The sequence below is a fragment of the Aplidium turbinatum genome, chromosome 14, assembly GCF_918807975.1.
Source record: "Aplidium turbinatum chromosome 14, kaAplTurb1.1, whole genome shotgun sequence".
Taxonomy (NCBI): domain Eukaryota; kingdom Metazoa; phylum Chordata; class Ascidiacea; order Aplousobranchia; family Polyclinidae; genus Aplidium; species Aplidium turbinatum.
This window is the reverse complement of record NC_137485.1, coordinates 6,710,715-6,737,939: the sequence shown is the minus strand read 5'-3', so window position 1 is coordinate 6,737,939 and position 27,225 is coordinate 6,710,715. Positions and strand designations below refer to the sequence as shown.

The 27,225-nt window shown below is 36.8% G+C and overlaps 2 protein-coding genes and 1 pseudogene across 2 annotated transcripts; 2 read left to right on the top strand and 1 right to left on the bottom strand.

The window, feature by feature from the left end:
- Window positions 1–4,679: 4,679 nt before the first annotated feature.
- LOC145783218 (uncharacterized) lies at window positions 4,680–9,845 on the bottom strand. The gene is made up of 8 exons (XM_082595023.1): window positions 9,766–9,845; window positions 9,546–9,658; window positions 9,232–9,345; window positions 8,508–8,618; window positions 8,222–8,372; window positions 7,679–7,877; window positions 7,061–7,199; window positions 4,680–6,464 (listed from the first exon to the last, which is right to left on the bottom strand). Exons 2-8 carry the CDS (start codon window positions 9,643–9,645, stop codon window positions 4,912–4,914), a joined length of 2,367 nt encoding a protein of 788 aa, XP_082451149.1. The 5' UTR covers window positions 9,646–9,658; window positions 9,766–9,845; the 3' UTR covers window positions 4,680–4,911.
- Window positions 9,846–17,345: 7,500 nt separating this feature from the next.
- LOC145783217 (uncharacterized) lies at window positions 17,346–23,099 on the top strand. Its single transcript, XM_082595022.1, has 8 exons — window positions 17,346–17,430; window positions 17,540–17,643; window positions 17,868–17,981; window positions 18,135–18,248; window positions 18,369–18,531; window positions 19,795–19,993; window positions 20,823–20,961; window positions 21,405–23,099. The coding sequence occupies exons 2-8, from the start codon at window positions 17,553–17,555 to the stop codon at window positions 23,021–23,023; spliced, it is 2,439 nt and encodes an 812-aa protein (XP_082451148.1). The 5' UTR covers window positions 17,346–17,430; window positions 17,540–17,552; the 3' UTR covers window positions 23,024–23,099.
- A 1,395-nt stretch (window positions 23,100–24,494) lies between these two features.
- LOC145783736 (U6 spliceosomal RNA) lies at window positions 24,495–24,585 on the top strand (annotated as a pseudogene).
- The last annotated feature ends 2,640 nt before the right edge of the window (window positions 24,586–27,225 follow it).

The window sequence follows — 27,225 nt, the reverse complement described above, 5'->3', positions numbered from 1 at the left end:
GGGGTTAACCAGAGAACCGTTTAACCGACACAATTTTTTCTATCTGTTATCCGGATATATTTTTGTCGGTTGACTCGATAGCATACATAAAGGTGACATTGCAAACACGTTTTTTCACCTTTTCAGCAAGTTCAAGCATTCGTTTCTGTAATTGTGACAATTGTGAGTTTTTATGACTCACAAAGAAACACAAACGACTGAAATTATTATTTTTGTTGATGCATTTATTCTAAGATGAGGACTGCGAAGGGATTCAGTTGAAAAGTTTTGAACTCGAGTGTTCATTTTGAATTGACTAAAGTTTAAAGATATTAACCCTTTGCTTTTCAACCTGTTTTCACAAGTTAACTGCTCAAGGAGGGGGCCGTTTTTGGACCAAATTCAACCAGCTGCTACGTGTGATCTGCTGGTACTGTTTGAGCAGAATTTGCACCAATGCGTAGAAAAATCACTTGTCTATAAGTTTGAAAAGTTAATATTCTGACATTTTTTATGCTTAACTTGATATTTTATTTTTTGCAAAGGTACCCAAAAACGATTATTTTGCTTTATCTTGCCGCCTTTTAATTACCGTGCTAATCCAATTTTACGTAAAGCGCTGCATAACCATGAGCCAGCTCCAACGCAATGCGGAGTGTGTATGCCAGTGTATTATATATCAGATACCTTTGCGTGAGAATCTTACATCGTGCTTTACTTTTAAAATCTTCGATGCAAGAATCCTATAGATATTTTACTAGTTGGAAAATCTGGCATTTTACATTATGTCACAATGTAAATAATGACTGAAATTTTCAGTAAACAATGACGGTTTACATTGTTGTGCAATGCAAAAATGACTAATTATATCAGCCTGATATCAATGGTTTCTATCGCTTTCAATACCAAATTGAAAAAAAATTTGCATTTGTTTTTCATAAGCCAATGCTTTCCGAAACTCATAATTTCTATTTTTATGGAACCAAGCATCCCTTAGCAATAGTAGCCTACCTAAAATATTGACTTTTTGTTTGTGTGGTTTTGGCTTACAATCATAGACAATTGATAGACAACAAAGTAATTGGGTTGAAAAACACTATTCTATGATATTAGCTATGTAGAAAACCAAACTTGTACAGTACGTCACGTAATAATTTGAAACCTCCTTTTCAACGCAATTTAGCAAAAATTTCAAGATTATGGAAACGATAAGAGCGGGTTTTCTATTATTCAAACATATCCTGCATACATAAAACGTAGTTGAATCTTTATTACAATACTGGCAATCTGACATGTGGAGTAAAAGAAAGCTATCACATTGTGTTTACATCATTTAGGTAATGTGTATTTTTTAATAATTGAATTCTGTAGGAAAATCAATGTCATAAGATCATCAAAATACAAAAAATAAACATAGAATAAAGGTTGATAAAAAATAGCCTATATAATTTCATATCAAAAGCCATTCATAGCTATATCCAGTCGTGAAAATGTAGTGTAACAATGACAAAAAGTAAATGATCATCGAGTTTAGTATCGGTCTACCACCTAAAAAACACGGTGCAAAGTATCAACCTTGAATTTCTAAGAACCCATACTATATACCGCTAATTAGGCTACACTGGTTGCAGTTCCACGATGGATTTTCTCATGTTCTAAATGTTTTTTTACGCAAGCATGAACACCTGAAAGTTGGTCTTCAGCCATTTCTTTATTCGAAAGAAGACTACATTTTATGCTTTGCAAACACTGCTGATATGAGAATGTAATTTCGAATAAAATGATATGATGCAAGGCTCTCTGTAACGACAGCACAAAAAAATTCAATCAAAGACAACAATTTGCGTAAGAGATCTACCAATACATGAATAAAGAACACGTTTGTGGAAGTTTTTATAGCTACATAAAGCCTTCAAATCTAATCAGGCAGATTTACGGCAATTTTTGCTCATTTCGTAGAATTTTGATTTAAGTTGAGAATTAAAATAAAGTTCAACCAGCCTCATGTTCAAAAAGAATATATATTTCGCTACATAGTAATGAGCATCTTCAGTTCTGCAAACAAACAAATTACTGCAATGAATGCTGCATAAAAGGAAACTATGCTGTAAGCCTCTATAATCAAAATTAAAATGATGAGCAAAATTACTTCAACATTTACACAAGAAAATTATTTACGTCATGGGATATAAAAACCAATGTTCAAAGTGAAGAATAAAAACCAAGAATGGATTCGGAAAATCTTCTCTCGTCGGAAAATGGCAGTTCTCCCTAAGAGCTATCAACAGGTAAAGTAAATTGGTATCAAGAAATGCAAATCATTCAAAAACAGAAGTTCAGTTTGTAAAATGAAACATCAATTGAAATTGTTGATGTGGTTGCCAAGGAACAAATTGGTTTGCGAAATTAGTCTGCGAGCGGTAATAATGAAACATATTTATGCAAATTATAAAGGTCATTAGGTCATACATTGTAAAGGCGAAGTGAACATTAGGGAGGGGTTCGGTTCCTTCAAAACAAGAATTAATTACAAGAAATAGTAGCAACAGTGGATAAATTAAAGCCGTAGAAAACAGTAACCCTTGAAATTACAGTGAAGCCTATTATCATTTCTAAAAACATTCTATCTGATCTTGGGTAAGAACATTTTTTTAATGTTAATGTTTGCATTTAAAATATGAAACCAAAAGTTTTCTCGGCTATCAAGAATGGAAGGTTTAGGTTCTTCAACGAAAATAACTTCGAAACAATCTGGAAGGGTGGGTTTATTCTTGATAATATTGGGGTGAAATCGGTGAAAATGTTTTAGTAAGGCTGCTTTATCTGAATTGTCCTTGCAATCAAAGCTGTTCCAGTTGTGTCGGTGACCTGTCCATCTTACGGAAAAGGGTTTTTTAGTTTGGCCAACGTATTGATTTTTGCAGATCCTGCAAGTTGCGACGTAAATTCCAAAATTTTTGTTTTCAACTACTTAATTCCATAAATTAATTCCATTCCATTATTCAGCGACGTAAATTCCAAAATTTTTGAAAAAATGTTTGGTGGCGAATAACTATTTCTGGAGTCGCTAAAAAGAAAAGATAAAACGTATTCTTTTTTATGAACAACTGCGCGCTCACTGGCTGGTATATTATAGCACAAGAAATGTTTGGGCATTGTGCGATTTTTCAATGGAATGCTGTAAAAATGGAATAACATTTTCTATTGTCTACCTAACAGGAAAATCTTTTCGATTTTGTGTTGGTTTCACGTCTTGAGACGTTACATCAATATAAAAAAGAAGTGATTTCTGACTGGACTGCTCTAGCCGTCATCATTATGTTCCTTCCCCTCGTCGAGGGTTGGAGACAATGAGGCGCCAAGTTTCTCTGTTGTGAGATTTTTCTACTGCAGTTTTGTAATTAAGTCCTGACCAGTCTTCAATATCATTAGTCCAAATTCTTGGTGGTCTGCCCCTATTTCGTTTGCCGTTCATTTTTCCTTTTAGTAGTTGTCTTTGAATAGAATTATTGATAATCATGTGGCCAAAATATTTCAATTTTCTTGATTTAATTGTTGTAGAATTTCCATGTTGTTTTGTATTCCAGATAGTACATCTTTGTTTGTGATTTTATCCTTCCATAAAATTTTAAGCATTCTTCTATAAATCCACATTTCAAATGCCTCAAGTTGTTTAACCTTATGTGATGATAGTGTCCATGTTTCTGCACTGTAAAGTGTCAGTGTCTCTAGCCGTCAGCTCGGGCCACTATTTGTGTAAACTTTTGAAGTATTCTTTCGTATGAGAGGTTGGTTTTTGGACTACGTTTCATTGGGGCCAAATGTCTGGGCATTCTTCGAGCAACCACTTGATTGTAGAATCCTCTAGCGTTGACAAACCAACTGCCCTTGGTGGAGTAAACGTCGGGTAGTGTTAGAGGATGTGGTCTACTGTCTGTTCCTCTGCACTACAGTTGCATGCCGCAGATGTTGATAAGCCCCATTTGGGCATCAAGGAAGCGAAGCACCCAACACCCGTGCGGAGGCGGTTCAGCCGTACCCAAGCACATCGGCTGAGCTCCTGTCCTGGTGGCATGGGTCCAACGTCGGGGACAAAGGTGTGGAGTCTGGAGGTGTTGTGTGTCCACTCCTCTTGCCAGGTATTGGTGATCCAGGATGAGGCTCTGGTGTTGTGTTTGGGTACAGATCATGACTCCCAACCAATCTAGATCATGACTCCAAATCTATCTAGATCATGACTCCCAATCAATCTAGATTTATAATCCCAATCAATCTAGATCTTGTTCCAATAAATCTAGATCCTGAGTTTCAACTAATTAATATCCTGAATCCCGACAAATCCAGATCATGGCTCCAAATCAATCAAGATTTCTAATCCCAATAAATCTAGACCCTGAATCCCAACAAGTATTTACATCTATAATCCCAACAAATCTATACCCTGATTCTCAACAACTTCCATAGATTCTAAATCGCAACAATTACTGATCTTACATCGTTAGCCAAAACTGTGGCATATTGTTTAAAACTAATATAGCATTTGAAAATGTCAGATTAAACTTCAGTTCAAATTGAGGAGTCACTAAACTTTAAATTTAATGAAACTGAATTTAGAATGATGAAGCCATTCAAAACAAATAGAATTAAGTTATTTCCTTGTGACGTTTATTTCAACGAATCCTTACAATACAGTCAACAAACAGCTCGCAAATAATTCTTTCTGTTGGCACAAACACAAACTGATATATCGACAGAATAAAAAAATATGTGGCTTTTACTGACATTTGAATCACGGTGAAATTAATAAAATCACAATCAACCATTGCAATCAGATGACAGAGTATTTTCCATCAATCGTCTAATTACAAATTAAAAGCACAAGGTCTGGTAAAATTCATAATCTCACGATAACTTAAGGTTAGACAAAAACGTTTAACCATGACAAGCAAAAGGGTTATGGAAGCAACGGCAATGTTGTTCGTAGCAAGGATCTTGGTTAGAAGAGTAATCACCAACACAGCAATCTGCTGCAGATCCGTTGTAAGTGCAGGAACTTTGAAAGTAACATGTATGCAGATTGCAACTTCTTTCCAAGACTCCATTAAGTACGGAACATGGTCCTTCGTCGTATTGAGTTTCATCCGGGCAACCATATTCTCCACCATCAACGCACAGTTTTTGACGACGTCGGATACCATTGCCACATTCCGTATCACACTTACTCCATTGGCCATCTTCGAATCTTGGACAATCTCCAACTCTGCATGGACGGGATTGAGTTGCTTCTCCTTGACACACCTTTCCGCGGCATGTGCGTGTTCTGGTTCGCATACCACCTCCACAAGTTTTAGTACAAGGCCCAAAACGAGACCATCTGGCCCATTCTGGACAACGATGTTGATTGCATCTACGAGTTTGAAGAAGCAATTGGTTTTCTTCACAGACCTTGCCCACACAGGTACGTGTTCGGTTTGATTCTCCTCCACCGCATCTCACACTGCATTCACTCCATCTGGACCATTGAGTAAGATAAGAAGACACACCAGAGTACTGAGAATAAAGTTGATGTCTGGGTATATAGCAAAGAGGTTTGTTGCAACATCCAGCAAAGCTTCCGGTCAGTGGAGGAAGTCCACTATACCGAAGTCGTTGTTGATCATATGGACATGGAGATTGTTGGAATGGAAAGCCGTGGTTGGAAGGCGGAGTTGGAATACCACCTTGTGGGTATCCACCTTGTGGGAAACCGCCTTGAGGGTATTGACCTTGTGGGAAACCAACATGAGGAAATCCACCTTGTGGATATTGACCTTGTGGGAAGCCAACATGAGGAAATCCACCTTGTGGATATGTGCCCTGTGGGAAACCACCTTGTGGAAATCCACCTTGTGGATATGTGCCCTGTGGGAATCCACTATTAGGGTTGTGAGAAGGTGGTGCACCTCCTTGTTGGAAATAACGTGGAGTGGGGCTGGCTGTTGTTGTTGTTGTTCCTCTCATGTTCAATGATAAAGCGATAAGAGGATTGGTGGGATAACGTGTACCAGTTTGAGGGAAGTTTGAGTTAGGACCTGAGTAGTATATATTTCGATTAAGAATAAGTTCGATAATGGATTTGTAGTTGTCAGGTCGGGCTTGTCCAGAATAAATCATCTGCAAGTATCGAAGTTTGTCAAAGCTTGTCAATGCTGAACCTTCGCTGTATAAGTGACCCCACAATGTGTTGGAATCTACATTAACTGCACAACCAGTGGCCAAACATGTGTGATAAGAAGAAAGAAACTCTGCTCCGGTTGCAGTAGAACTGAAAGGCATGCAGGATGGAAGACCATAAAGATCACGAGTGTCGGATCTTTTTCGTTGATCTTCGTTGCCAGATCTAACAGTGACTTCGTGAGTTTGAAGTGGATATGCGCAGTAACCATTGGATCCAGGAGATTGCTTCCAACATCCATCAATCAAATAGCAGTCCTTGGGAGTCATTCCTGTAAAGAGTTTAGAAATTGATAAGTGGCAATATCTCGATTTGTAATATGTATGTTGTGTTCAAGGTCTTTGAGAGGATAATTTGGGCCTGGTACCGAAGAGATCTTCACTCCTTTAATCAAGAAAATTCTAGAAAAAACGGATTATACCTAAAGATTACGAGATATCTTTTCCCGGTTTTGGCTCTCTTTGAAAGGTTCTGGACCCCTAAAATCATCCAGGGTCCGGGTTAAAAGTACCTCCTGGCCCCCTGTCAACGCTACTGATTGTGGTAACAAAACAGTTTTGTAAGTCAGCAGCTAGGCTACAAATCATCATAATTTTGATGTACGTTGTATCTCTACATTATTTCATGTTTATTGAGAAATCTGTTAATGTTTTCACATGTTGCATCAATAAACACAAATGTCGTCCTTACTTTGAAATTACGCGATGATTATGCCATGATGAGAATGCACTTTGGTTCATCGTGTTGCATTTCAAATATATCATGTTATTGCATGTTTTGAAAATTCATTGTTGTATGTTTCATAGTTTAAAACAATCGGAACCCTTGTCAACAATATAAATCAGCTTAACATGATGAAGACAATACCTTCCCAGCCGGTATGCTTGGCATGGTGTCCAAAATATTCTAAGAGATCGATCTTTTGACAACCGACAGATCCTCCATAAATTTCATCTCGGTTTTCGTTGATGAGGCATTCAGTGAAGATGGGATTCCATGATCCATACTGTAAAAAATGAATTCATGTTTTGGAAATGGTATTGGCAATGAATACAAATTTGTGTAATCTTTCGTGCACTGATGTGCACATGTTTTAAAGATAGCAAGATATGTTTTGTGGAATCTATTTAACTAATCACACAATAAAAGAAATTACAATTAATATTTAGGAAATCATCATATCAATCACATTTAATATACTCGACTGTGCATCAACACGGCTCTACAAAAGATCCAACAGTTTAAGCAATGAGGGATCACACACCAAAGAGAGTTATACTTTAGCGGCATCTAGCGGACGGAATAGCTTATAAAGCTGCGACACTTTAATTTCAACAAGAAAGGTTTGTCAACCTTAGGCACAGCAAGATCAAATGTCCAAAAATAATATAAAAAATGAGGGAATTTTTATGCTTTATAAGCAATCAAATTTGGATCCTGATAATGTAGTGAAAGAAAATGATGCTTGTAAGTAAAACTGCTTACCTGTTGACTGTATTCTTGTGCTTTTCTTTGGAAAACACGATTTCTTACAGCCAAGTGACATACTGGTACACCAGGGAGGATAGCTTGTCCTAAGATGCTTCGGTATTGGTGAAGTTCGTAGTCAAAGAAACAGCCTGGTTGGGCGAGACATCCCTCGGGGTTGGAATCAAGGAAGGGGTGGGAACGAGAGCATGCGATTCTTAACAATAAATGTTTGTTGTATAAATCACAAAAACAAGTGATTCATTTAATATGGTCTGAAGCACACTTTGTGCTCTATAAATTTTTTTATCTCTAACAGAAAGTCGTACAATTTTTTGTTTGTTAATAAATAGCTATCACAGAAACTTTACACAACAAAGTTTATGGTGATTTGTGATCTGTAGTTGGTAACCTTTAAAAAATTTTTGATCTTTGATGACAACCAACCGTAATAATTTGAAATCGATTTTAAATATACGACTCTAATTAATACTTTCATACAATGTAAAAGTAAGAAAACAAGTAAAAGTGTGAAAACGTTTGCTTGATTACTTCACTTACCTTTGGCAATATGGAATATTTACTGGAGCGTTCACACTGTATTGGGATTGATAACTTTGGGCGCAAATTTGGGGAAATTGCGGACAATAAGGAATTGGAGGACGGGCATATGGACCAGTTGGATTAACTGGGGTGATCTGTTGGGCTAAGCCTGAAACAAAAAATTAAATTGATATTAAACTCTTTGAAATACATATATCGCAATATGTTGCGATCATTTAACTCGCAAGAACTTGAACATCTTAGAACTGAATTATTTTCAATCATGTATTTAACGCCATCTTACCACCGAGCGGGAAAAATTTTCCAACAACTTTTTTATCAGTGAGATTTTTGGGAACTTGGTTTTGAAGCTTGATCAGTAACTCAATTTGATTGACGTGATCAGGTTTCATTGCTGTAAAGAATGGTATAAAAAACATTAAACAAAAACAGTTTGACAAAACCAATGCAGCCGTTAAGATTATACTGTAGTAGGTATATTTATAATCAAGTTTATTGTTCAATCTAGGGTAATCTTTACACGCAAGCGATGCAATCGTGCGGCTTCAAATTCGATTGGAGGATAATTTTTTAGTAATTAAAATCTCTGGTAGGGTATAAGTTGACAGTTTGAGTAGTAGTTAATAAATAGACTTTTGTCTAGGTCTTGTGTGATTTTAAGCTACTTTGTGTCATTGCTACCACGCAAATAATGAACTAGATGTTGGCAGTTGTGCTAGAAATCTAAAAAGTGTCTGACAACACTTGTGATAAGGAAAGATTTAGAATTTGTTAACGTAATATCAGGAACTTCGTAGGAATTTGATATTTAGTGATCACACTTTGGATTCTCAAAACTATCATTTCAAAGAGACATTTAGTAAATTTAACTTAAAAATCGAAGTTACATCGGCCTCCAAGTTAAGATTCCAATTTGCACGTTGGCAAGGCCTGTGTAATGTGTATAATATAGATCGCCATGACTCAATGATAAACAAATATTAACGCTTTTCTGTATTTTTTCTTACGTGATTTCTTCAGCACACAATTGTTCCCTTTAACAAAACAATGGTTAACATCAGTGCAGTTTTCAAAGGGAATAAGCTCTCCAGTGCACAAATCGCTACATGGCGTTTCGATGTCTGAAATTACAAGGAAATGATCACAAAATGTTAGAAATACATAAAAAAAATTACAGAATAAAAAGCAACAATTAGAATAATAAATGTACTGTTGTCTGTAATGCTATTCGCCTTTTACACTACAACTAAACTAGAATGTTTCTATTACGTGTGTAGTTGTATACTTTGCCTTAAATTTTAACACTCTCTTCCCTACATACCTGGATCTTCTGTGCCTTTAAAAAGTTCAGCGTTCTTAGCACAGTCTTGCGCTCTGGCGATTGCCACGAAAAGACAGAAAGTCACAATTAGCGTCTTCATGATGATGAAGTATCTGAAAAGTTAAAATTTATCATAAAAATTGCGTTTTGGAGAATTATAGCTCAAAAAGCAGAAAATTATGTTCAAGACAAAAGCTTAAAGTTGTTTTCTAATATTTACCTCTGGTCGATATCCAAGACCTTTCCAAGATGACAACTCGAGTAATCGTTTGACAGTTTAAGTTACAGTTTCTTTGCACTTGGCAAATGATGAGGGTTGTTATATTTTATTCGCTTTTATACCCAAAATCGCGTCGTCACTGCCAATTAATCAGCGTTTTTTCGAACAATTGCCTGAAGCAGGGAAATGAACTTTTGTGACGTCAGCAATGCGCCGGATAGAAGTTGGTGACAACTCAATTAACTTGAAATTTCCCTCAGTAAGCGCGTTGTTTTGCGACTAATATTTTCCAACAATTGAATCTAAGTTTAGATTTTAACTAAATTTTGAATGATCCTAAGTTTCTCGTAATTGCCATGCAATGAAAAATCAAGCAGAACATCAAATTGAATTAGTTCAGAATTCTACAGCTCTTTCCATTATTATTTCCGCCCGTGCTCCTTGCAGTTTGTTGTTGTCATTTAAGACATAATTCTGTAGTCTGCATTAAAAGAAAGTCGCAATTACCGATTTCAATTTCCATTGATTGAAACTGGTTTTGTCTTTCTAAAGTTGTCACTACAGACGAACACAATAACAAGCGAGTCTCCTGTGTTGATGATGATGTCGAAGCCATTATCGCGAAGCGGTTGTTGTTCTACAATCTAGAAAACAACGACTCGGAAGCCGCTTGAATCTGAGAAGAGACTTGTAATAAGTTGCAAAGCAAAAGAGTAGAGTGTTTGAACCAGTGACGCAGTCTCGGTCACCGAGATTGGAATACTGTTGTTGCTGTTTGTTGGTTATTCCATTTACTAGGCAGGCTACTGTTGTATGAAGAGCTGTCCTTGAGCTACGTCGCTCAAGCGCACACCCCGACAGCTGAACCAATCATTTCTTGATTCTACAATCTCGTTGTTTACAAAGTTTATCTAACCGATTTATCGGAAAAACAACTGTTGATATTTTTACATTTGCAAAACCTGTTTCTCAATAGCTTCGATCATTAGCACTCTATTACCAAAGAAAGAACATGGGAACATTGGACAGAGTGACTATTTATGAAAGATATTATTAAAAATTGGTAGTATTATTATTGGATATTTATTGTTATCAAAAACATTATTAAACAAGTTAAATAAAAATACCAAGTGCAAATAAAATGCAACATAGGGTTGTATTGTTTTTCAAAATTCTACTTCAATGTTTGCCAACAAAGAATGCGTCTGCTTTGACGCAAAACGCATAAGACAGACGTAGGGCTGGTACTAATTGAACGTATTCCAACGCTTTATGAAATGTCATATGTGACAATCGTGATAATGTACTTCGTTTACGGTGCTGGAAATCCCAACACATTGAAAAATAGATTCAAAACAATGAAAGTACTGGAAAACACTAATGAAGGCACACGAATTTTTACCGGTGCCAGGCGCATAAGGTTGCTCTGACAGGATACATTTCCTGCTCTTACGGCCTTTCCATTGGCTACAAATCTCAAGTCGTCTGCGTTCATTAGTCTGATATTTCAGCAACTTTTTATTGTTTCGAGAACAAGTTGGAGCAATGCAGCAGCATCGCCGTGACGTTGCGACGTCGTGACGTCACAATGCTGAATCACGCCGGCCGGAGATTTAAAAGACTTATTTGGCGACTATTGATGAGATAGGTGATTTTATTGAAGTCCTTTCTCGTAAACGTCTCATTGTTATCGGTATTTTCACCTAGAAATGCTAATCATCTAATAAAAAAACAACATAAAAACTGTGTTATGGAACAATTTGGCTTGTTGTCAAGAAATTCGATTTCTCGTTTTACAAAATTTCCGAAACCCTGACAATGTACGTCAAGCATATGCTGATGATTTCATGAGTGGATGTTTTATTGAAACTAAATCAACTTATTTTTTTCACTTTGCGTCTCATGAAGATAACAAAATCTTAAAAAACAAAAGTGCACTTAGGGTCGATCAGAGAGTCAAAAATAACCTCGGTTGTTTTTTTTTTGCAAAAACGCTAATCTGTTATAACAGCCGCAAGTTGATACACAACTACGCAACACCATATTTGTGCCGGAAGGGATATAGGCTAACGTACTAGTAGCCCTTTTCATTAACCATTAATGACCCTCTTAAAACGAATCCAGTGCGTATGAAATTTAATACAACAAATGTGAAAAAGTGCGTGCAAACTTCTCTACTTAGCTGACTGGTGGTGTGGGTGCCGTGTGTGTGTGGGCGGTGTGTGCGCCGACTCCAATTGAAGCATAACACCATGGGGTGATCCATTCAACGGTAGGTCCATGGAAACGCTTGGGATGATCGCTCCCCTCTGAAACACAGAATAGTTATTTTATTTATGGTATATTTGCAAGGTTGGATTTATGTAAACTTATCCACATCATTGTGTTTTGTTGAAATTGACCCCTAAGTCTACTTTTTGCGTCCGCCCCTAGATGCTTTGATCTCTCATTCAACGTTCCTATATCGTTCATTGCGAAAACATCGGCACCTTTGACGACAAACATGCTTAGCTAAAGATAACGGAGATAACAGTAACTAATGTGCTGTGTGTAATATGCCGTGATATTAATTCAGTTAAAAATATCCACGTTTTGGCGATAGATAAACCATTAATTGATTGGTGTATCGTTGGAAGTTGATTGAAGGCACGTTGTTGAACATTATTTACAAACGGCTATTACAAGTTACGGAAAATGATTAAAACTGTGCCAGAATTTTTCGGAGATTGTTCGATCCCGTGAAGACGGTCATCTTCATATTTAGAGGAATGCTATGAGACAAAACACAGTAATATCCAGCATTCCAAATTTACTAAATAAGGACAAAATACTTTGTCAAAATTAAGAATTTTTATATTCGTTTGCCAAACTATATAACAAATGCATTATTTAAACGATAAAATGACTAGTTTCTTGTTTGCAGCTTTGGCGTGACGTCATTAGTACCGGCTTTTAGGATGCTCGCTTTACTTATCAGAAACCATTCATAATGCAATTTTGCACTGAAACAACGTCAATAAAAATTATGAGAGATTTTACCGGTTTCAGCGGAAGTTGATTCAAATACTGCAGAGTCGTTGGGAGCGGGAATTTTGGCTTATAGGTTTTTTGTTGTCACGTATCTCTGAAAGCAGTTAGATAGGGCAATCGACATTCTGCACAATTTCAATTAATGCGTTTTGGCATTTGGACAAGTAGTGCGTAGGCTACCAATACAAAAACCATTTTCGTGATTAATTAGCCGGTAAGATTCGTGTATTAATCTGGTAGAAACAAATCTTTTACAAGATGTTGAAGTGACATTTGAGTAAAAAGCCCGCTGTTAATTGATAATTAATTTTATCACTTATTACCTTTATTCAGCTTCTTTCAAAACACTGTCTTACCACAGGAAAATTTAAACCGGCTTATTGGACATACAGTATTATGATAAATAACCTCGTTAACATCAGCTAATCGATTAATTACTTTTGTAACAGAAAAAAAGAGATGTTCTGGACTTTCTAAGGGGTGTTCAAAATTAGTTTACACAACATACATTTTAAATGGTATACGTATGAAATGATTTTCTTCTTTTCCTTTGCGTCTATTCAATTCACAATTCATCCATCAAACGTCAGCTTTCAAACCCATATCACCTTGTTTACTCAAAGCAGATGCAGTTGATTAACGATGGAAGAACTTACAGTATGAATTATATATTCAACAAAAATTTATTTTCATGAAGAATTTCGTTTACTACATCTCCCCCATTCACATTATTAGGCCCAGGGACAATGTAGCTTATAAACAGGCTGAATAATGTTTTTTCAGTCTTACTTTTACTGATAGTTGTGTTAAAGAAATAATCCAGGTTGATTGTTGGAAATTTTGATTTTTGGAAAGAGAATGTTGCCTTGAAACCTTGAAGGTTCGTATACTTGCTGAGCCATTAAACCACTGACGCTGGTTCGGTTACGGAGATTGACAACTTCAAGCTTCCGTTTGTTGACATGTCAAATTTGTGTGTGAATAATTTTATTCACTAAATGCCACTGAATGGAGAGCACTCCTAACAGATGAGTTGCTACAATGGCCGAACCAGCGCTGTTTGATCGAATGTTCACGGGTTTGACCAACTGAACTATTAGGGGCAGGGGCGAATCCAGCAATTAGCCTTTGGGGGTGGGGAGCGATTTTATCCAAAAACAACGATTTGTAGGCCTCCATTAACCCAACCTTGCTAATTTACCGTAAATAAAGTTACTTTTCTGTGTTTAAAGGAGAAGAGCGATTGCTCCAATTACCCCCTGCACCGGCCACTAATCAGGGGTGAACAAAATTGCAGATTTAGGTCCTGTCGGGCATCGTGCGTTGATGCATTGGCGTTTGAACGTGCCGAAATGCCGATTTAAGCCGGTCTTGTTGCTAGTCACAGCTTGAAAATATGATATTAGAAAACGTGCTTTAGCGAGTGATCATAAATGCTGCGGAAATGGTGATATGATCCGATACAGTTATTGCTTGCACCATCTGACGAATTGGCTTTTCCTGCTTTTTCGAATGTTAATGCAGTATTTTTTCTAATTACAAATTTAGCAATGTTGAAATAAGGCAATGGGTTTGTCTCTGACATGTAAACTTCCGTCTTGTTTCTTTCTAATAGGAATAGCCGTTTGCAATAAAACACATAACCTTAAAACAATATACCAACACAAAACCTGAACTTGATAACGTAGATTTTGTGATTAGGCAAAGGCCGGCAACGTATTTATATTTATTTTGCAGTCCGTCCTGCTTGAAGAAAGAGGCCATGAAAGTTGAAAAGTTTAGTGGAAAACAATAGAAAGCGTTTTTTTGCACCAAGCAAAAGCTAAAGTATTTCCCAGCTTTATATTGAGGATACAGTGATACCGTGAGTTAATTTTAGGGAGGGGGGGAAAAATCCCAAATTTTAAACTTCAAAAATTGAGGTGAAATAAATCACATGCGAAAGTTTTCTCCCTGCATCTAATTGACTTCGAATGAGGATAACTTGAAAATGCGAATAGTTTCTTGTTCACGGGCCACATGAAGGAGTAGTCAGCTTTGCTTTGACCACTCATTTTGCCGGTAACCAAGGTTTACAGTGGCCGGTAACTATAGCTTGCTTGCAGTGATGGAAGTTAGTTTGATACAATACATTGCTTCTAAATGTACTTTTAATTAAAGTATTGTTGTAACGAAAAGCGTGCAGAAAACACTTGATGTTTAATCGACGTAAATCAAGGTCTGTATATCGTTTAGTGGAGATCATTGATCAGCAAATAACATTTTCAGAAAGAATGCTTCAGACTAACCGGAGTAGCCCTTTTTAAGAATTGACATTTAAGGTCACGTGACAAGAAATTGACTCGTCCATCCACAATGCGATCTCTGCCAACAAACTTCGGAAAGACTGAAGGTCAGTTTCCGGCAACATAGATGGCACTAATGGAAAACATTCAAGGAATTATGCAACGTTATAAAATATAAATTAAAAAAACTGACCGACAAAAGGAAACGCAACCAAATTGTTGATCAAGCTCACACTTTCTACGAAATGTTTGTGTGTTCCACTAAACCTCATTAAAGACTACTCGTTAACAGAATCTACATCGGTTAAGCATTCACACATGACGTTTTGCCTGTATAAGTGCAATATGCTTGTAGAGTCATGTAACAAGTTTCAGGAAAAAACAGCATGATTGACTGTATTGGCGAGCATCATACTTTCAAGTCTTTTTCAAGAAGTGGTGTTGTTGTATTGTTTTTAAAAATGTGACAATGCATTTTTCAAAATGTTTAAAGTTTGTTTCCAAAATCTCCTTCTATGTAAGTTAACGCAAATATTTTTTACAAGATGCAAAACTTAGCAGTTCTACCCCAATTAATCCACACTCCACGTTCTTAACTTCTCAGAAAATTAACCTTTTACATATAATACTTATTGGATCATACATGGCTACCTAAAGATACGGCCTGATTTGTCACATTTTGCAGAAATTTCCAGATTTTTCTAACTTTGAGCGAATGTATAAATTTTTCTAAAAATTGTGTTTTTACGCTTTATTTACTGTTTTTCCCAGGTGACACAATAGGTTTTAACATCCTCAGATGTTGAAAAACAAAGAAAATTTGATTTCGAAGATTTTAGTCAAACTGTTAATTTTTCAGTAACAGTCTGATTCAACGTTTTTTAATTTACTTTTTCTCATTTGCTACTGCTTCCCCAAGGCAGCAAAAAGCTTTTATATCATTAGGAGACAGCAAAAAGTAAAAAAAATTTCAGAAAACGTCAGTTGAACACCAGCAGTAGCTGTAATCAAAATCTGCAAAATGTGACAAATCAGGCCGCATCTCCAGGTGGCCATGGATCATATTAGCAGTTAAGTTTAGTTTTCCCAAAATGAATTATCAATAAATAGTGTCAAGATTTTTTGGTTACGACAGACTTTTTTACAATAGAAATCAGTACATATTTTTAAAAATATTTCAATTCCAATTCCATGAGTTTTCTGGTACCACCAAGTATCACCGTACATGTAGGTTGGCGTAGATCACATGTTTTTCCAAATATAAAATTAATCCATACATAACAATTATATTCTTACAGGATCAGACTTCCATACCTCATGGACTTTCCCTATTTTCCTATAACGGAATTTTACACGTATAAGTGTATGAATGTAAACCTTGCCCGTATGCTCGTTTCTGCTTTTGTTTTATATAAAAAATTAATCGCTTTATAGGAAATAAAATATTTATACATACATATAGTCACAGGGCATCGATATTTTTAATGTTACGACAGAAGTGCTCAGCAAAAGAGCACACATAGATAAAGTGAGGTAAATTGCTAAAATTGTTATCACAAAGACTTATATCACCAAAAAATACTTTCAGGTAGTATTTATTCAAATAGAAATGGTTTGAGCAATAATCGGTCATTGCCTGGGATCATTATTAACCAAAACATCACATTAATTAAAATACCAAAATATTTCAAAATTCATTCGTTACAAATATAGCTCTTGTATCACAGCTGTAGTACGAATAAAAAAAATTAAATAAAAAAACGATTGCAAGAAGTATCAAGGCTATCTAGAAGTACTAACATAAAACATTGGTAATAAAGTAGATTGTGATGTCACTTAACCTCTGTTCCGTTTCTCGGTGTTATTGACAATGAAAAGTTACGTAAGAAGCCTTCATTTAGGATACATCCGAACGACTAAACATAACAAGTAAATACGTACGGTAGAAAGTTTCAAATCGATGTTTTTCACATTCAACTGCTAAGAAAATCGAGGGTGGGCTACAGGGGTTACTATATAATTTATTACAAATTTAATGAAACGTTCTGCACAATGCATTTCTTAAGTAAAATTTGCAGCTTATCAAAAGAATAAATAAATCCCTACGATGTCGCTGCAGCTCATCAGCGCGAGCAGTTTATGACGTCATGACTTTTTGGATAATTCCCGCTTTGACATTTTTTCGAAAAAAAAGGCAACTTAGTTGGCAGCGACGACGCGATTTCGGGTATAAAACCAGAAGAAACTCAACACTCTTCATTATTTGTCAAGTGCAAAGAAACAGTCGCTTGAACTGTTAAACGATTACAAGACTTGTCTTCTTTGAAAGGTCTGGGATTATCAACAAAAGGTAATCACTTAAATAAAAGTCCAAGTTATTTTGTTAAACGCAATTTTTTTTTTCAAATTAAAACACAATTTGACAAAATCCGTTTTAATAATGAATTTAAACTTTTCAGATATTGCATCATCATGAAGTCACTAATTGCGATTCTGTGTCTGTTTGTGGCATTCGTCAGAGCGCAAGAGTGCATGGAACCAACCGGCGGAACCATAGATCAATGTAAGTGAACTAGAAAAGGCTGCTTGAACAAATCAATTTCCATATCTTTTTTTCAAAATATGAAAACTAACATAAAGTAAAAATTGATTACTGAAAAAAGTTACTTGCGAAAGGGAAATATTACCTTTTCAAGATAACCGTATCTTCATTTTCTATTATTGCTATTTTGTACTGAATTTTTCATAAGTTCTGACGTTTTTATAAACATTTTTTTGTAATTTTAGCCATCCAAACACCATGCAGACACTTCTGTACTGGAGAGCTCATCGCCTTTGAGAACTGCACTGAAGTACCCTATTGCTTCCGCAGAGGAAATGAATGCATACTCAAGAAATTGCGTAAGATGCATGTTTATAAACTTTCAAACTCAAACAAACAAGAATGTAATACTTGAATGATTGAAACAAAACAAATTGATTTTAAAATGAAATTAACTTTTTAAACTTTTAACTTTGTTTTATTTTTTAATGTTGTTTTATGATTCTTTGCAGCTAAAAAAGAAGATAACGCAGAGAACCAGATTTCTTTGCTTCTAAAGTACACAGACGCAGTTCCAACAGAGCTTGAAACTTCAAAAGTCAAGGAAAGATTTTTCCGGCCTGGCGGTAAGATGTCATTGAATATATCCATCATGAAGACGTAATGACCTATACATAAATGTTGAAAAGTACGACTGGGTTATTGGCATTTCAGAAACATTTATTTAATATCCCTAAATGTTGCAGGTCCATCTCAACAATTCCCTCCACTAGGAGCCCCAGTTATTCCAACTGGTCCATATGTACCTCCACAAATTCCTTATTGCCCACAGTTTCCACAAATCTGTCCGGTACATTACCAATCCCAATACAGTTTAGAGGCTCCAGTAAATATTCCATATTGCCAAAGGTAAGTTGCGTTTTTAAGCTGACGTTTTAACATTTGCTCTTGTGAAACATTGTAATGAAAGTATTAATAAGAGTTTTAACTCTTTTGTGCCCAGCATCATTTTAAAATGATGCTCGTTAATGCGTAGCACAAAGCTTTGTTTTGTAGCAAAACATTTGTAAATTTATTAATTCCCTTTAAAATACCTGTCACCCGCAGGGAAATATCATGTTTGCGGTGGGGATCTAGAAAATATTTTGTAGGAGACACCAAAAGTTCAACAACGCAAAAATTAGAAGTGAAATGATGAACATTGTAAACATTGAGATTGAAAAAAAGTGAAAAGATTAGCAGGTGTCTGGGGGGGGTTTCTCCAAACAAATTTTGGCAACTTTCACCTTGTTTTTGTCTATTTTTGCGCATGCCGTTCTCCAATATTCTGTCTTTTCGACTAAATATTGCACATTGTATTTGACTAAATTCGTTTAAATAAAAATTAGATTTCTGTAAAAGTTAGAGCAATAAGGTTTGGTTTAAAATTGAAGTTAAGCTTCTGATCATGGCTACAGACGTTCTGCCTACTCTTGTTTAATATCATACAGCCTTTCAAAGAAATTTCGAATGTCCGTCCGTGGTGTCCACATACAATTGTGTAGCTTACCTGCCACATAGCAGATAGCACACGCAAAGCACATTGCATTTTATCCTTTCAGTAACATTGGAATAAGTTAATTTAATTGTTGACTACTTGGGTGAGCAATGTGTTTTACTTCGAAATATTGCATAATTTCATCAGTTGTTGAGGCGCAAAAATCCGCATCCCTTACATCTACTGCACTGCACACACAATTTCTATGTCGCTAGTTGAGCAAATGAAACGTGATTGAGCGAGCGAAACGAGCGAGAAAATACGGCAAAGCGGAGAAAATCTTCATGTTTTTTCTCTGTTTTAAGGAAGGGGGGTGTAATTAAGTGCTTTTTTAAAAATCAAATTGCAAAAAACGGTGATCGCGAAGAAAGTTAAAAAGTAGTTCACTTTCTTACATTTTTTATACTCAAAGATTTAAAGATCTATTAAGGTCACCGACTATCGATCACAATCACCAAAAATTTTGTTATATAAAGTTTCCGCAATAATTATTTGTCAACAAACAGTAAATTAAGACCTAAAATTGCACGACTTTCTGTTTAGAGATATTAAATTTTACAGAGCACAAAGTGTGCTTCAGACCATATTAAATCAATCACTTTTTTTGTTTAATACAACAAACATTTTTTGTTAAGAATCGCATGCTCTCGTTCCGACCCCTTCCTTGATTCCAACCCCGATGGATGCCTCGCCCAACCAGGTTGTTTCTTTGACTACGAACTTCACCAATACCGAAACATCTTGGGACAAGCTATCCTTCCTGGTGTACCAGTATGTCACTTGGCTGTAAGGAATCGTGTTTTTCAAAGAGAAGCCCAAGAATACTCTCAAAATGTAAGCTTTCTTTATTTTCTTGTATCTTCATTATTAGAATGCAAACTTGGCTTCTCTTAAAGGATAAAAATTTCTAAGGGTTCAGATTTTTCACCTCGTGCAGTAGATAAATGAAAACATGGGAAGAAAAAGATTCTATAGATCAATAAATGGTACACATCTTATTCTATTGAAATCAATTGGCTTGGTAGTTTACATTTTTTTGACAAGAAGTTCAATGAATAGACTATACTGTATATGCTATAACACATATCTTGCTATTTTAAAAATGTGTGCATATTACTGCACGAAAGACAACCAAAATTTATATACATTGTTGCCAGAGACGTTGAGAAGATAATTTAGGCCCGGTACTAATGAGATGCTGGTGGGATGGCGCAACGGATAAGGCGTTGGCTTTCCAATTATGCAAACCTGGTTCGACTCCCGGCTCGCCTCTACCCAGGGTGTAATAAATTGGGTGGGCATAGTTGCTGAAGTAAAGGCGGCCGAGAGAAAGGAACTGGCCACCCTACTCTCCTTATTGCCGAAGGCTTAGTATATTGATAACCTTATCTTCTCATTCCCTAAATCTCAGTACCTGAGTATGGGACCTTTACTTTACTTACTAATGAGATTATCTGGCCCCATTTCAAGACAATTATAAAAAAGCGCACTAAATCCAAAAGACACGCGGTAGTTTCCGTAAAGCCCCGGCTTCTTGGAAAGGTATGGAGATGGAGCCTCAAAAATCATGCCTGTCCCGGATTCAAAAGTACTCCTGGGATTCTCCTCTCAATGCTACTTGTTGTCGCTACCGATTCAAAATTATAAATACAGTTTTTTACAGTATGGCTCATGGAATCCCATCTTCACTGAATGCCTCATCAACGAAAACCGAGATGAAATTTATGGAGGATCTGTCGGTTGTCAAAAGATCGATCTCCTAGAATATTTTGGACATCGTGCCAAGCATACCGGCTGGCAAGGTATTGTCTTCACTGAAAAGCCGAATTTTTTTTTGAAATGCAGTAACATGATTACTGTGCGTTCTCACAGAACATAATGATGGAATAATTTCAAAGACAAGGGTTCTGTTTATTTTGGCTCATACAAAACGTGATTTTCGTATTAAAAACGATGTTTTAAGTTTACAAAAAGGTGTTTAATCAAGGGCTAACAACAAATTCAACAGGCCAATATTGGTAGCGTAAGGTTATCTGAGTTGCATCTATGCAACAACTAGACTTAGAATTAAAATTTCATTATTTCCAGCTTTAGTTTTTAGCATTGCATAAACATTCGTGAATTGTAAATGTGGTTGAAAGATTATGACAAATTACAGGATAGTTGACTGACAGACGAAACTATTTATCACCACAGCCATACAAATCGAGATATTGTCACTTACCAATTTCTAAATTCTTTGCAGGCATGAGTCCCAAGGACTGCTATTTGATTGATGGATGCTGGAAGCAATCCCCTGGATCCAATGGTTACTGCGTATATCCACTTCAAACTCACGAAGTCACTGTTAGATCTGGCAACGAAGATCAAAGAAGAAGATATGGCAATGAAGATCTTTATGGTCTTCCATCCTGTATGCCTTTCGATTCTTCTGCAAGTGGAGACCAGTTTCTTTCGCTTTATCACGAATGTTTGTCGGCTGGTTGTGCAGTCAATGTAGATTCCAACACATTGTGGTATCACTTATACGTCGCAGGTTCAGCATTGACTCAATTTGATAGACTTAGATATTTGCAGATGATTTATTCCGGACAAGCCCGAGCTGACAACTATCTGACCATCATCCAAGTCATTCTTAATCGAAATATATACTACTCAGGTCCTAACTCAAACCCTTTTTCAAACTTTCCTCCAACCGGTGCAGGTTACAACAATCATCCTCTAGTCGCTTTATCATTGAACGTGAATCCAACAACAAGAGCAACAACAACAGCAACAACAACAACAGCAAGCCCCACTCCACGTTATCACCAAGGAGGTTCACCTTCTGGTGGATTCCCGCAAGGTGGTTACCCACAAGGAGGATTTCCTCAAGGCGGTTTCCCACAAGGTGGATTTCCTCAAGGCGGTTTCCCACAAGGTGGATTTCCTCAAGGCGGTTTCCCACAAGGCGGTTTCCCACAAGGTGGATACCCTCAAGGTGGATTTCCTCAAGGCGGTTTCCCACAAGGTGGATTTCCTCAAGGCGGTTTCCCACAAGGCGGTTTCCCACAAGGTGGATACCCACAAGGTGGTATTCCAACACCGCCTACAAACCATGGCTTTCCATTTCAACAATCTCCATGTCCATATGATCAACAACGACTTCGGTATAGTGGACTTCCTCCTCTGAGAGGAAGCTTTGCTGGATGTTGCGACAAACCTCTTTGCTATATACCCAGACATCAACTCTACTCTCAGTACTCTGGTGTGTCTTCTTATCTTACTCAATGGTCCAAATGGGGTGAATGCAGTGTGAGATGCGGTGGAGGAGAATCAAACCGAACACGTACCTGTGTGGGCAAGGTCTGTGAAGAAAACCAATTGCTTCTTCAAACTCGTCGATGCAATCAACATCGTTGTCCAGAATGGTCAAGATGGTCTCGTTTCGGGCCTTGCAGTCAAAGTTGTGGAGGCGGTATGCGAACCAGAACACGCACATGCCGCGGAAAGGGATGTCAAGGAGAAGCAACTCAATCCCGTCCATGCAGAGCTGGAGATTGTCCAAGATTTGAAGATGGTCAATGGAGCGATTGTGATACTCAATGTGGCAATGGTATCCGACGACGCCAGAGATTCTGCGTTGATGGTGGAGAATATGGTTGCCCGGATGACACTCAATACGACGAAGGACCATGTTCTGTACTTAATGGAGTCTGGGAAAAATCTTGCAATCTAAATTCATGTTACTTTGAACAAGTTTGCACTTATAACGGATCTCCAGCAGATTGCTGCGTACAAGAATACTTCAATCGGAGAGAGCGTTGCTACGAAGACCGCTGTGCGTGCCATCGCAGCATCTATGGTTGTGGTTTTGGTCGTTAATCTAAAACTTGAACTGTCAAAAAAAAAAAAAATCAAGTCATTTGTTGAAATTGTGTTTGATATCAATATTAATCAATAGCCTATGCTGTGATTTTATCCAAGTAACCAAGAAGATGATTGTTTATTTCTTTCTGGTCCGTTTTGACGAATGCAGCCTCTCGCTATTCTTTGCGTGTTGATTAAAGAGCTTCTAATGAGCCGTTTTAAATGTACTTTTACAAATGCATTGATATTATTCGTTAAAATAAACATTGTTGTTATCTATTTAAAACTTGTCTAATTTGTTACAACATTATTTTGTCAGAAGTTGATTATTCACACTTGCAACAGCAACATCTTACCGATAGGTAGAAAATTTCATAAGTTATAGACATCGTTGTTAACTTGTCATCATTTTTTCTTGGTTTTGAAGAGATGAGGTGCTCCACTTTATTACATTTTTGGTACAGACAGTATAATTTAATGCAAAATGTAAGAAAAAGAGACTGTTTTAGCTATTAGCTTTAGCGATGTGCTTGTAGACTACTATAGAAGTAGGCTACATGCCTTAGCCCAGGGGTCACCAACCTTTTTGGCGTGCGGGCCACTTTAGCACTAAGGAGAGCTGTGGTGGGCCGCACTAATAAAATGTTAGGTAGGTTGACTCTTAAGCTAGAAAAGAACGCATTTCGTACCCAGTATCCAGCGTTACATGTTGTTCATATTTAATATGTTAGAATACCGCAAGAACAAAATTAATCGAACAACGCTACTGGCAGGCCAAGCTCCTTTTACAACACTTTTGACTTTTTAACAATGCCTAATAAACGAGGCCACTTTTTTTTGCGCACTTATAGAGAGACCAGCCGCGGTTTCATCAGGCTGCATAGCCGAGTGGTGAGAACCCTGGAACGGCAATCGAAAAGGCGCCGGTTCGACACCGCTCAAGAGCATGCGGCTGTGTCTATGGCAGGACACTTAAAGGCATGCCTGAAGGTGGACACGAAGATTGGCTTCCTTGCCTTCCCATCCACTTAATGTAAATCTTCAACTACCACTTGTAAACCTGGATACGACAAACAAAAAAATCAGAATATTCATCGCCAAGCAAGAGTGGTGTTGTCACTTCAATTCACAAAAGATATTTTGCAATTAACAATTTCAGTAAACAAGGAAATGCTTGACACATCGCAATACAGGCAACAATAGTGACCTGCAAACATATCAGCAAAAAATAGGCTCCAATAACAGGGAAAAAAACCAGGAACCATGAAACAAACGCTTGTGGAAATCACTGAAAAATCGTAATTCTATCGTAATTCATAAACAGTCTTCCCTCTAAAAAAGCAATGAGTTGGTTTTTCATCCTTTTTGTGAGAGTCTACAAAACCGTCTTTCTTTGATTATTAGACAACTGTCACTTGCGGTGCTTATCAGCATGGCAAGAATTGTTGATTAACAACATTTTGCAGGACTTGCTTCGACAGAACACATAGGCTACTAAAATTGGAACGATACAGAGAAAGTTAGCATGGCCCCTGCGCAAGGATGACACGCAAAATCGTGAAACGTTCCGTATTTCTTTAAAAAAAATAATTTTGCAGTAGGCCTACTAAACTAAATATTTTCATAATACAATCAGAAAAAGTCTTTAAATTTATATATAATATTTTGCCAATTTATTATAAAGTTGGCAGACCGACCTATTTTGCCAACAAAAACTTGCATAAAGAGAACACTGCTCGTGAAACACAATAACGGTGAAACGCACACTAGTGTTTACATGACACTTGCAAACTTAAAATAAGCAACCCTATGCTCACAGACAAATTCGAAATTCGAAAACAGACGTTTTAATCAACCACTGGATCAGTGTGGCTGGACATCGCATTGGAATAACTTTAAGCAACCCCCATACCTAGAACTATAATCTGATTGGTCGGTCGGTGGAATCGCATGCAAAGCGAAAATATGCTTCCCGAAAAGTATTTTTTGCCTTCGTGCTCTTTAACTCCTCAAGAAAAGTATTTTTGGTTATATTTGTATGCTGATACCTTCCGCGGGCCGCAGCGATACAGCGTGGCGGGCCGCCAGTTGGTGACCCCTGCCTTAGCCTTTCGGCAGGGATATTAGCAACGAACATATTTTGGTCGTAAAAAGTCTATCCCTAACCCTAACCAAAGCCTTTCGACAGGAATGTTAGTAACGAACATATTTTGGTCGAAAAAAGTCTAACCCTATAACCCTAACCCAAGCCTTTCGGCAGGGATGTTAGTAACGAACATATTTTGGTCGAAAAAAGTCTTTAACAAATAAATTTAACTCGTAAGACATTTAAGGCAACTGATTTGGAGCCGAAGCAACATACAGTACTTCGACATTACGAAACAAAACAAAGTGTTAGGAATAAAAGTTGCAACGCCTGGTTAAAGTAATCAAAAATCAACGAGCCCAAAATGTAGGTACCAAACTCATGTTCGGCAAACAGACGTTTCGAAAACTATATTGTCTTCATCTTCGGTGCTAATCACGTTTATGGCACTGAAGATGAACAGTTTTCGAAACGTTTGCTAGTGAACATGAGTTTGCATCTATATTTTGGGCTCTTTATTTTTTAATTAAAACGAAATGTTTTCTAAATGTTTTAAAAATATTTCAGAATCTTAATTCATTTTTTAAATTAAAGTGCTCAAACGTGCAAACAAACTCTCAGTTGAAACAATATCATTATAACTAGGCAGGTGCGCACAAACAATATATCAATTGCCCAAACAAGGTTTAGAAGCTCAATCTCTCTTTTGAGAAAGATATTATGAATGACTTCACTATAATTAGATTTAGAGTACAAAAATGCTAACTTAAGGGCGAATTGAGAAAAGATTATAATGTGTGCAATATATTTCTCTAGGGAAAAGGTTCTCCACCAGTGGGCTATATAAACATTTTGAGATGGACCACAAACCTTTTTAAAAACTGCTAGGTGTATTGAAAAATTTTGTTTCATTTGTGTCACTATATAGGCTGCTGTAGTTAATTTTATACTTAATTGTTTGTTTAGGACAGTGGTTCCCAACCTTTTTGTTGTCACGGACCCCTTTAGACAAATTATTAATTCTGCGGACCCCTACCTAAATTTTGTCTGAAACTCAATTAACATAGCCTACCATTGACTATTGTATTAATTATGCTACTCAACTACTGTACTGTGTTATATTGCATTGCCGCTATGACTCCTGTGGCAAATATCAGGTTAAACAGTTGCTCAAATAAGAAAATGAATGAATTGTTCAAGAAATGTCAGCAGTATTTGAATATTAAGGTGACCCAAAGTGCCATGCCGAAACTTTTTCAATCTAAGCAAATTTAATGAGAGGGCTGTTGTTGCCTTTTCTGAACTAAACGACTGAACTGTGCTTGAGTTTTTGACAAGGCAACACGCATGTCATCTTCAACGTCCAGGCGATTTCGATGTTTAGTTTTTATTGTAACAAGAGCTGAGAATCCTGCCTCGCAAAGGTAAGTGGTTATGAATGGTAACAAAACAATAATTCAATTCAATTCAATTTATTTTTCTTTGTCAGAATGCAAAAGAAATGATATTGTGAAAAAGAAATACAGTAACAAAACCAACAAAAGGAAAAGGTGGCAAAACCATAATGGTTTAAGACGAGCATGAAAGGATCTAACATTGCGGTATATGCATCGATAAATATAGTTAAGCACGGCCACCAAACCTGATACTTTAAAACAAGTAGATGAATTAGTTGAGAATCACTCGCCTCCTCGTTCCTGAAACAACTGGAGCGCCAGTTCTTAAAGCAATGAGAACACGACTGAACCCAACAACATCACAAAAACAAACTAATACACACACACATATTGTAATTACGTAACGGACTATCAAAACAAGGACTATTTACAGATTTTATACAAGAATAAAGTGTTCGCTTGCTTTGCCAAGAATGGGTAGGTTTGCAGTTGTGAGCACCAAAATTCTTCCACAGTTTTTGAATGAAATTCAATGCGTAATAACTCTTTTGATCTCAAATCAATTAGGTCATCTTTTGTGAGATCGTCATCGCTAATGTTGTTCAAGTCAAAAAGAAAAGGATTTCAAATCCATGTTTCAACTTCGTTCGGCAGGTGTTCTAATTAAAATAACGTTGAAATGAGATTTGCAGGGTTTCCAAGTGTGCGCAAAATTTTTCTCTCATAGAGATTAA